Source organism: Poecilia latipinna, unplaced genomic scaffold, assembly GCF_001443285.1.
Source record: "Poecilia latipinna isolate Pla-1442-1.1 unplaced genomic scaffold, P_latipinna-1.0 Scaffold1822, whole genome shotgun sequence".
Lineage (NCBI taxonomy): Eukaryota > Metazoa > Chordata > Actinopteri > Cyprinodontiformes > Poeciliidae > Poecilia > Poecilia latipinna.
In genome coordinates, this window is record NW_015114438.1 from 74,689 (window position 1) to 84,622 (window position 9,934).

Consider the following 9,934-nt stretch of genomic DNA (forward strand, 5'->3'; position numbering starts at 1 on the left):
GGAAACACGCCAATTTCGAAAAAAAGGAGAAAACAAACAAACAAATCTAATCTCATGTAAATGTTTACATCCGTCGCTGCTATTATTTTCAGTTACAAGCATATTCACGCGTTATTTTATTTAACTTCTTATTTAATGGAAACACCGCAGTTTTTCGACATTAGCAGAATATGGACAAAGAAGTGCGCACATTTGTCATTAAACGGAACTGCTTTGGTTATCGGACTGGAGCGTTTTAGAACATGCAGCCTTTTCCAGGCATGGATAACAACGGCTGTTTTTGTGTGCATGTGTTTAGGGTTCAGGCCTGGTATGAGGAGGAAATGATCCAAGCCACAAAGCAGACAAAATATTTGGTTCAGTTTTTGTTGGTGGAGCTGGAAAGTGTTGGAAATGTTCGTGTGGAGGAGGGCTGCCCCTTAGACTCATGGTACTGGTTTAGATCTTCATCAACAAGATTCTCACTGCAAAAATACAAAATCTTACCAAATATGGTGGTGTAGTTTCTGGTGCAAATATCTTATTTGTACACTTGAAATAAGACAAAATTACAAGTAACTTTTGAGACTTGTTTTAAGTCTGCAGTTCCTTAATATTGATGGAAAAGTACGGTACTAGTATACTGGTAGATTATTTAACCTTATAACATGGGGAGAGTGTCTGATTATAAATGAAATAATCTGCCAGTGAAACTAGTACTTTTTCATCAACATTAAGGAATTATTTACTAAAAACAAGGCCGTATATCTTGCTGAAAAGTAACTATTAAATTGTTTTTGTCTTTTTTCGAGTGTAGCAATATAGGCCGAGACAGACTAGAATATAATTTTGTTTTTGCAGTAGGTCAAAGCTGCATAGAGCAGATAAAAGCTTGTTTTATGTTTTCAAACCAACAGGTACGCTCCCTGTCGCAACCTGCTGCTCTCCCGCTTCTCTCCATCCGATTACACGAGCTTTAGGATCGCAGACATAAAGATTAACAGGGTTTTCCGCATCCACAATAGCGCTTTGAGGCTTCGCTTTGAAGACAAACTTCACAGCCTTCTTTCCACAGAAGAATCCGTTGTCGCCTTACAGTGAGTAAAGAAAATGACAGCGTAATGCCTTTTAAAGCCTCTGCATATCTACGCTTCGTGCTGTGGAATAAAGGGATGTTTTTTTAAAACAGGAACTACAGACGTCGACTGGAATATTTATTCTACATTGCTGACCCTGAAATAAGTGAGACTGAGGAAACTTTGTTTATTTTAGAGGAGGGTTTCAAAACCACAAACCAAGTGAAGGTGAGCAAGCTGCTAGAAGCACCTGACTGGTTTTGTTTGATACAGATTAATTACTATGAAAATTAAGCATGCAGTGTTTTGTCAAAATGTTCATTATCATTGACTTTTTTCACCATGTCACTACCACAAGATTTTATGTATTCAGAGCAAAAAAGCAAAGTTTTATCAAGTATTTTTGTCCAGTTTCTCGTGCAAATACCTGAGTAGAGTTGAATTGATGCAGAACTAACTTATAAGAAATTTTTCAGAAAATTATAGGAGTTTATCTTAAGTAAATAATTCGTTAATGTTGATAAAAATGTTCCACTGGCAGATTTTTTTTTTCACATTTAAGGCCTTTTTCCAATTTTACAAGTCAAATAATCTGCCAGTGGCTCTAGTGTTTTATTTGATCATTATTTATTTATTTATTTATTTATTTATTTATTTATTTATTTCGAACAGACAAAAGTAAAATCAAGAAAGGAGAAAAATAAAATAAAAGCTAAAACAAATTATCATGCACTTTTATTAAGAAATTATTGACTTAAAACAACCATCTATATCTTACTGAAAAGTTACTTGTAAGTTTTCTTGTGTTCTGATGATTTCTGACGATTAATCAGTTAATTGGATAAAAAGCACATTCTATAATATTGGAAGTACATTAACAAATAACTAAATTTCTCTTTTAAATCATAAATATTTTGTTTCCTAAAATGCAATAAAAGTTCAATGTTTGATTATCTGTTGCAAAGGATGCATCTGCTGCTAAAAAAATAAAATACTTCTAAACATCAACATTGAGCAACTCAGTCGTTTCTGCTGAACTTAACATCAGTCCAGTATAGGACTGATCTGGTGATTAGATTTTGGATTAACTGGTTAATAAATGTGTAGCAAAAGGTGCTTAATGGGAGATTTTATTTATTTTTCTTTTTGCAGAATTTGAAGCAGCTGAAACTATGCCACTGGTGGAGTTCTTGGTTGAACATGTTTATAGAAAAATATTATTTTTTATCTTCAAATGTACTCATTTAATGCTACATGTATGTATTTTTGTACAGTTTCGACTTAATTACTGCTCTTAGTGTGTTCTTACAGCAAATGCCATTTTTTTAGTTCACGATTAATCAGTTCATCACGATTAATCAGATTAATCGTTTCAGGCCTAATAAAAGTGAAGAATTTTAAGGAGCAAATATTTTCATAAGGGACTGTAAATAAATTTATTTTGCTTCGGTTGATTCACTATTTTAAAAATAGGAATATATAAAAAGATCATGTCTTCAGAAAGAGCTCAAGTCAATGACCGCTTAGAGTAGATAAAATCTTTTCTTAACATTCTTGTGCAAAGAAGCAAAGTGTCAGTTTCTTGATTATTATTTTTCAGTCTAACATTGATTAACTCGTGTGTTTCTGTATTTTTAGGGTTTGGGAAGAAAGGCTGCTGTCCCTTTATCCAACAGTTTAGCTGTCTCTGAACAACCCAGAATCCAGTTTTTGCTGCAGCAGCCCAACCAATGTGACTCCAAGCAAATGTTAGATAAAATCCCTTTCAGGCACGGTGAGACAGTTTTATTAAAATTACCTGGCTCCTTCTCTCTCCATGCTTTAAATGCTGAAGTCTTATGGTTCCCCTGCAGGCCATGTTATTGTCTGTAAGGTGTTTGTGGGTAACAGCCTGCCTGTTCCTGGTGACCTGGGAAATGGCTTTCCCAATGTCTACTCTGTGTACCAATACTTGGACCCCAGGGGCAGCTCTGCAGGAAGTGATGGTATTCCCTGAACCCAACTCAAAGAGTTTATGTTTGCAGCCGGTCAGTTTCTGTGGATCTCCTTGTGTTTGTTCTTTAGAGAGACCCAAGTCAGCGAGAATGCCTCGGAGCGCTGAGGGTGGGCTCCACCACCGGAGGCAGTGGTTTGTATTTGACCATGAGCTCATCCTGCCAGAGTACATCATACACTTTGAATATATCACTACGGTAATTTGAGTATTTTTTTCCTGACTTATCTTTGTACAACTGACAAGCTTCTGGCATCACTCTGGTTGGATATTTAAGCTCTCTACACTGCAAAAACAAAAAAAATCTTACCAAGTATTGTTGTCTGGTCTAGCTCCATTGGCAGGTTATCTCACTTATAACATGGGGAAAATGTCATGTTATAAGTGAATTTTAGCTAAAAGCAGTCGAGATGCAATTTGCCAAAGTCCTTTAATCAAATAATAGTGGGGGTGTCAAGATGTGTAATTTTTTTATTGGATCAGTAATTCAAATGTGGGAACACAAATTTTGTTTTTGAACATTTTTGCTGTTGCGTGTTGCAAAATCCAAAATGTCTGAAAGATATTTTGCCCAAATCAGCTGCATGATTACTAAATTCAGCTCAAACATGTCATTAGAGCTCAGTTGTTTTTGTTTTACTGTTAAAATCAGCACTGACCAACCTGAACATGTTGATGGGTTATTAGAACAGAGAAGACCTGAGCCGCTGTGGACAGAGGGATGTTTCTCTTTCTGAAGACGCCACTGCGGACGTCGCCGCCCTCAGCATGGATCCCACTCTGAAGCCGCAGCCAAAACTGTTGAGCCTTGATGAGAGAACCCTGCTGAGTGTGGCCAGAGCGAACACCCTCAGTCAGATCACTGTAAGGCCTTTGAAGGTGTTTAACTCTTTTCACATCCCTCTCTGTGATCCGTCACTGCTGTGTTGAATCTGCAGGTCCTCAACCTTCATGGTAACAGTCTGAGTAAAATCAAAGAGATTTCCAGCCTCTCAGCTCTGAGACATCTCACCATCAGCTTCAATAAGTTCACACGCCTTGATGACATCTCTCACATGGTAAACATAGTCATATAAAATCAATGTAATAGTGTGTATAGGGCCACCCAAAAGGACTAATTTGAATGATATTGCGGCAGTTTTATGAGAAACTTTTAGAGGGTCCTGTTAGTTCGGTAGACTCGGTTCAATTGGAGACCAAAATTGCAGCATTTCTTACATTGCAGCTGGTGTGGTTCGCTTTCACACTACACTGTTGAATGATCCAAATTTCTTGAAAAACCTCTTCACCTCCTCGCCTGTGGTAGCGCTGCGGCAAGAACCACTGAAGGAAATGACTCAGAAACCTCTGAAGAACATGAGCATAACTTTCTTTTTCACGAAATGTAAACAAAAATGGGGTAGTGCCAAATTTTAGCGTTTGGAGGATTTCTCTTTTGTCTTTGGCAGAAAACCACAAGGCATTTTTCCTGCAAGGTCTAGCCTCACGCATTTTAAGATGTATTTACCCAGAATGCCCTGCATTGTTTTCCATCTCTGGCGTTTGCACATACATTCAAACTACGCCAAAGTTCACGTCAACCGAACCGAGACCAAGGTTTGTAATTGGACCAAAGTTCACTTTGTTGGTCCACATCATAGTTACGTCTTCACAGCCAGACATTCTAGACAAACAACTAGAGTTTGATTAAAGTGAACTAAACCGGGCTGGTGTGAAGGTCTGCCCTGTTTAGTTTGCCTCTAGTTTGTTTGTTTAGAACGTCTGGTTCATTTGGGGAAACAAACACATCAGAATTCGCATCAATCGAACTCATGCAGACCAAAAGAGTGAAATCTGGTCCGCCTACAAACCTAGGTTTGAAGTGAACTCTGACATGGTCCGAATGCATATGTGAATGCCAACCAGACCGCAGATCGCTCCAAAAGCAGGAAATTGATTGCAGTGCAGGGCATTCTGGGTAAATACAAACAAAATAAACATGTGCTAGTAGGAGAAATGACTCGTGTTTTTTACCAAACACAAAAAAGAAATCCTACACGCGCTAAAATCTCAGGCCACTCCATTTTTGTTTACATTTTTTGAAGAAGGAAGTTGCACTCGTGTTCTTCAGAGGTTTTTGTGTCATTTACTGCAGTGGTTGTTGGTGCAGCGCCACCACAGGCGAGAATGGGAACAGGTTTTTCCAAAGGCTGAAAATACAACAAATGTTGCAACTTTGGTTCCCAATCAAACTGAGTCTACTGGACTATCATGTGTGAAAAACCCCAGACACTCTGGAGGCAGAACGAATAAAAACTTGTCGCCTGTTTCCTCAGCCCAACCTGGAGGTTTTGGACGCTAGCTTTAATGAGCTGGTGACTCTGGAGGGGCTGCAGAGTTTAGGGCAGCTCCAAGAGCTCAACGTCAGCTGGAATAAGTTGACCAAAGTCCGAGAAGACACGGCCGTGTTGCGGAAACACACTCCTGCTTTACAGAAACTGGACACCAGATATAATCCATGGATCAAGGTGCAGAGCAGGGTGAAAAGCTTACTGTCACACGCAGCATGTGAGAACTCCAAGATTTAAAGAATGTGTGAATGTTTATTTTTATCACCAGCCAGAGGCGGTCAAAATGACTATACTGGTCCGTATTGCAACCCTCACACACCTCGATGGAGCGATGGTAACAGAAGAAGAGGCAGAGGAAGCTCGTCACATGGCTGCTGACGTCAAAATCAGCCAGGTGGAGGTTTTCTGGCCCTTTTTTGTGTGTGAGGGCAGCAAAAATGTTTATGAAATTAAAACAAATTTAGGTTTTGCTACATATTTAGTTTGATGCAAAACTTTAAAACAACATGAATCTCATCGTTAACTTTGATTTCTGTGCACATCTTGGAAGTTGTTCCAATATAAAATGAGATCATATTCAACGTGTGGCAGCAATGATCATAGCTCTTCTATGTAGGCAGTGAAAAAATATTTTCCTTTATTTATCCCACGTTTCAGATCACCAAGCTAATTCCAATATCAGACAAAGAACCTAAAATTAAGGGAACAAAAGCTATGTTAAGCAACCTGGTTATATCTGAGGATGATGCTTAAAGGGGAATTATTATGCAAATTTCACATTATAAAAATTTTGCATGTTTTATACTTCCATTTGGGTCTGTACTCCTAAAAACAGCTCAAGCACCTAAAAGCTTGACTTATTTTTGGCAATATGTAATTTTTTTTTTGGTGTCTGGAAAATTAACCATTTCAAAAACCTTAATGTTTTTGAAATTCGCCGTGAAGCTAAAACTGCCATTTGTCTGCCATTTACAGACAAAGATTTATTCGTGAAAATGCTAATTATTTTGTACAGTTTTGACTTAGTTACTATAAGTATGTTATTTCAGCAATTGTCCTTTGTTGAATATCTATAATCCAGTTAGCAATTAGTTGATTACTTAATTAGTTGATTATTATTTCAATAATAGATTTATCACCATTAATCTGATTGATCGTTTCAGCTCTAGTTTGTAGTTGTGTTGTGTTTTTAGATGTTATTATTCTGCAGAAATAACAGTCTGTCATTGCTCTGGTCGAGTTGCTGTAAGGTTTCTGTATGATGAGAGCAAACAGGAAGGGGCGATGCTGGTTTTAGATTTGCTGGCTGTGCTTGTAGGCGGCCCTTCTGGCCCAGTCCCGTACTGACAGCGAACGTCCTCGAAGCCTCAGCCTGCTGTCCACTGCTCAGCTCATTTCCAGTTTGGGTCCGGCTCCCTGGGGTCCCGGCAGAGAACTGGAGTCCGACTGGATGGCAAAGGTAAGGTGCAGCAAGAGGACAAACCATAAGTTGTGTTCAGCTTGACCTCTTGGGTAGAATATACAGTTGGAATCAGATATTTGTATACTTTGAATAAAAAGAGACATATTTTTTTCCTTACTGTCTGAAGTTAAATCAGACTAAACCTTTCTTGTTTTAGATTAGTCAGAATCACCAAAATTATTTATTTTTGATAAATGCCAGAAAGCTTGGCGTGAATATTTTTTAGAAATCTTTTTGAATTACTTAAATTCAAAGTTTAGATACATTTGATCATTTCAATAATTGATTAATCACGATTAATCGATTTTTAAACTCTTTAAATTGTATGACTTGAGTCAAATGTTTTGGGTTTACTTCCACAAACATCTAATAGATTAACCAACACATCTGAGTTAATTTGAGTCACAAACTTTTGAATTCAAATAAACCAGAAAAAAAGTTCTTGCTAAGTTTTCTGTCATTTAGGAAGTAGAAATAGTTTGGATAATTCTAAGCTAAGTCAAGAAATGTTTAGTTAGATTTAACTTCATTGAGAAATAAAAGGTGGATGTGTTTCTTTATGTAAATTTCAACTTTTATAATTATATATATCTGATATGTCCTTTTATTTGCCTGCGGTCGTCAATTTTTGAGCAGATCACAACCTTGAACTTTGACAACCAGAGACTTTTCAAACTGTTCAATCTGAGTAAGCTGGTGAACCTGCGGTGGGCCTCTTTCAACGACAATAACATCTCCAAACTCAGCGGCTTGGACACCTGCCTCAAGTTAGAGGAGCTCTCCATAAAAAACAACTGCATCAGCTCGCTCAACGGTTCATCCAACTCTCAACATCACTTCCTTTGATCAGCTCAGACTCTGTGCCTATATGTTTTTATTTTCCCTCCTGTTTATTTAGGTTTAGCAAAACTTCCATGCCTGAGGAAGCTGAGCATGGATGGGAACAATCTTAAAAGTCTGGACTGCCCAGTTCTGAACCAGCTGCCCTCTCTGACTCATTTCTCTGTTGAAAATAACTGCATCACTTCAACGAGTGGCATCAGGAGCGTTCGCTCTCTCCTGGAGCTCTACGCAGGAGGCAACCAGATTTCCACATCGAGAGACATCTACTTTCTTAAAGTGAGGAAAAATAGTTTAAAATACAGGCATGCGGACAATTAACTGCCTTACAATTAACTGTTGATTAATAATTTATTAGATTAAAATGAGTTCCAATTGATTAATTAACAACCGCCTTCTAGACCCTCTTTTAATGTGTATTTCAGCCGCCATCCAGTAGAGGGCGCCGCTGGTCATCCTTAAATGGAGCCAGACAATCGACATAGAATTAAAGATGGCGGTGCCATTATACCAAAATGGAAAATAGAAAACAGTCCAAGAAAGAGTCCGGTTTGGGATGAAAAATTCACTTTATGCGGTTCTGTTTTTAAATATAAACACTCGACTAACAATTTTCACCTCAAAAGCGCCGATTCAGCAGAGACGCTGCATGACGGAGCGGCGTCAGCAGATTATGAAAAATGTAGCCTTTCATTATGGAAAGAGTACGAAGGTGTATTACGAGCCAGTGTAGATAGAAAAGGGGAGCAAATTTCCACCAAAAAACAAAACAGTTTTTTATAGAAAAATCTAAAAATTTCTGAGGGTTTTCTTGCAATCATAGACTGGTGGAGCTCAGAAATGTCATTGTTTTTAAAAAAAAAAAAAAATTTCTGAGATTAATTTCAGAATTTTTAACTTTTGGAGCTGAGAAATTTCTGAGTTTTTTCTAGAACATTTCTGAGATTATTCTCTAGATTTCTGAGGTATTTTTGGTGGATATTTGCTCATTTTTTCTATCCACAATGTCCCAAATACACCTTTGTGCAGTCGGCCTTCTTCATACAAGAGAAAAGGCAGGTTTTTAAGAAAATTGCCTATCAATTAATCATTAGTCAACTAATACATCAGTCTATAACTTGCATCCCTATTCAAATAATTAAATTATTATTGACATGTCTAAACTCACTTTTTTCCTTTAGGCACTGGAAAATCTAATCATCCTGGATCTTTATGGGAATCCCATAGTGGAGATACTGGAAAACTATCGAATATACGTTGTTTTCCATTTACCGTTCCTTAAAGCTCTGGATGGAACAGCAGTGGTATGCTCCAAAAACCTACAACTACCGTATCATCTCACACCTTACAACACTTACATTAAGTTTTATACATTATTTTGTTTGCGTTTTCTGCAGGATTCAGGTGAGTGTGACAGTGCAAAGATGATGTTCAAGGGAAGACTGACCGCTGACTCTGTAGTGGAGAAGCTTGGCCACTCAAACTACAAAGAAATCACCCATCTGAGCCTGCAGTCCTGCTCCATCAGGTACAAATCTGAAACAGTCGAGTTTGACATTTCATTCACTCCCACAATGAATAAAGCTTTCAAACCTCCTTCCCCCGTCCCACAGGATGGTTGATCTGTGTCCAGACTTATTTACTAACCTGTGCAAGATCAACTTGGAGCAGAACAACCTCACATCCTTTTCAGGCCTCATCCACCTGCCCAAGATCAAAGTAAGAAAGCATACCAACTAGGGATACAAGTCAGTCTAAAGTTTATTAATCTTATCGTTTGACAAGCAAGTAATTGTTGGACGTCCATTTTCTTAAAAACTTTGAGTTTTCTCTAAGGGGCCGATTATCTTTCTCCATTATGCAAAGGGCAAAATTTTTCATGATACATTTTAAGAAAGCGCATTATTCTGACAATTTTTGTGTAAATACCGACTTGATAAACAGGTTATTGTGGTTTCTTATAAGTATTTATCAAATAGCAAATCAGTAATTTTTGAATGAGAAGGTGACTGAAGGAGTTGGTCGAGTGTTTTATGTCAAAATAGAGTCGCATAACGTGCATTTTGTATCCCACATCGATCTCTGTTTGGACCATTTCTCTTTCCCGTTCTGATTTGGCCGCCATCTTTCTTAATGCCTCACTGGCTCTACTTAAGGATGACCAGTGGCGCCTTCTGCTGGAGGACGGCCAAACTACAACAATAAAAGAAGGTCTAAGCCAGTGGTTCCCAAACTACGGCCCGCGGGCCGGATC

General features: G+C 38.1%; 1 protein-coding gene across 1 annotated transcript in view; it reads left to right on the forward strand.

Moving 5' to 3' along the window:
• The window catches only part of lrrc9 (leucine rich repeat containing 9), a 42,574-nt gene that overhangs the window by 9,876 nt on the left and 22,764 nt on the right, over positions 1-9,934 (forward strand). Inside the window, exons 8-23 of the mRNA XM_015014517.1 lie at positions 299-430; positions 897-1,076; positions 1,169-1,283; positions 2,694-2,829; positions 2,909-3,040; positions 3,120-3,247; positions 3,736-3,912; positions 3,987-4,106; positions 5,364-5,555; positions 5,647-5,772; positions 6,697-6,837; positions 7,477-7,654; positions 7,739-7,959; positions 8,862-8,984; positions 9,078-9,208; positions 9,294-9,399. Of these exons, the coding sequence (XP_014870003.1) occupies positions 299-430; positions 897-1,076; positions 1,169-1,283; positions 2,694-2,829; positions 2,909-3,040; positions 3,120-3,247; positions 3,736-3,912; positions 3,987-4,106; positions 5,364-5,555; positions 5,647-5,772; positions 6,697-6,837; positions 7,477-7,654; positions 7,739-7,959; positions 8,862-8,984; positions 9,078-9,208; positions 9,294-9,399 (2,338 nt within the window). The remainder of the gene's footprint in view (positions 1-298; positions 431-896; positions 1,077-1,168; positions 1,284-2,693; positions 2,830-2,908; positions 3,041-3,119; positions 3,248-3,735; positions 3,913-3,986; positions 4,107-5,363; positions 5,556-5,646; positions 5,773-6,696; positions 6,838-7,476; positions 7,655-7,738; positions 7,960-8,861; positions 8,985-9,077; positions 9,209-9,293; positions 9,400-9,934) is intronic.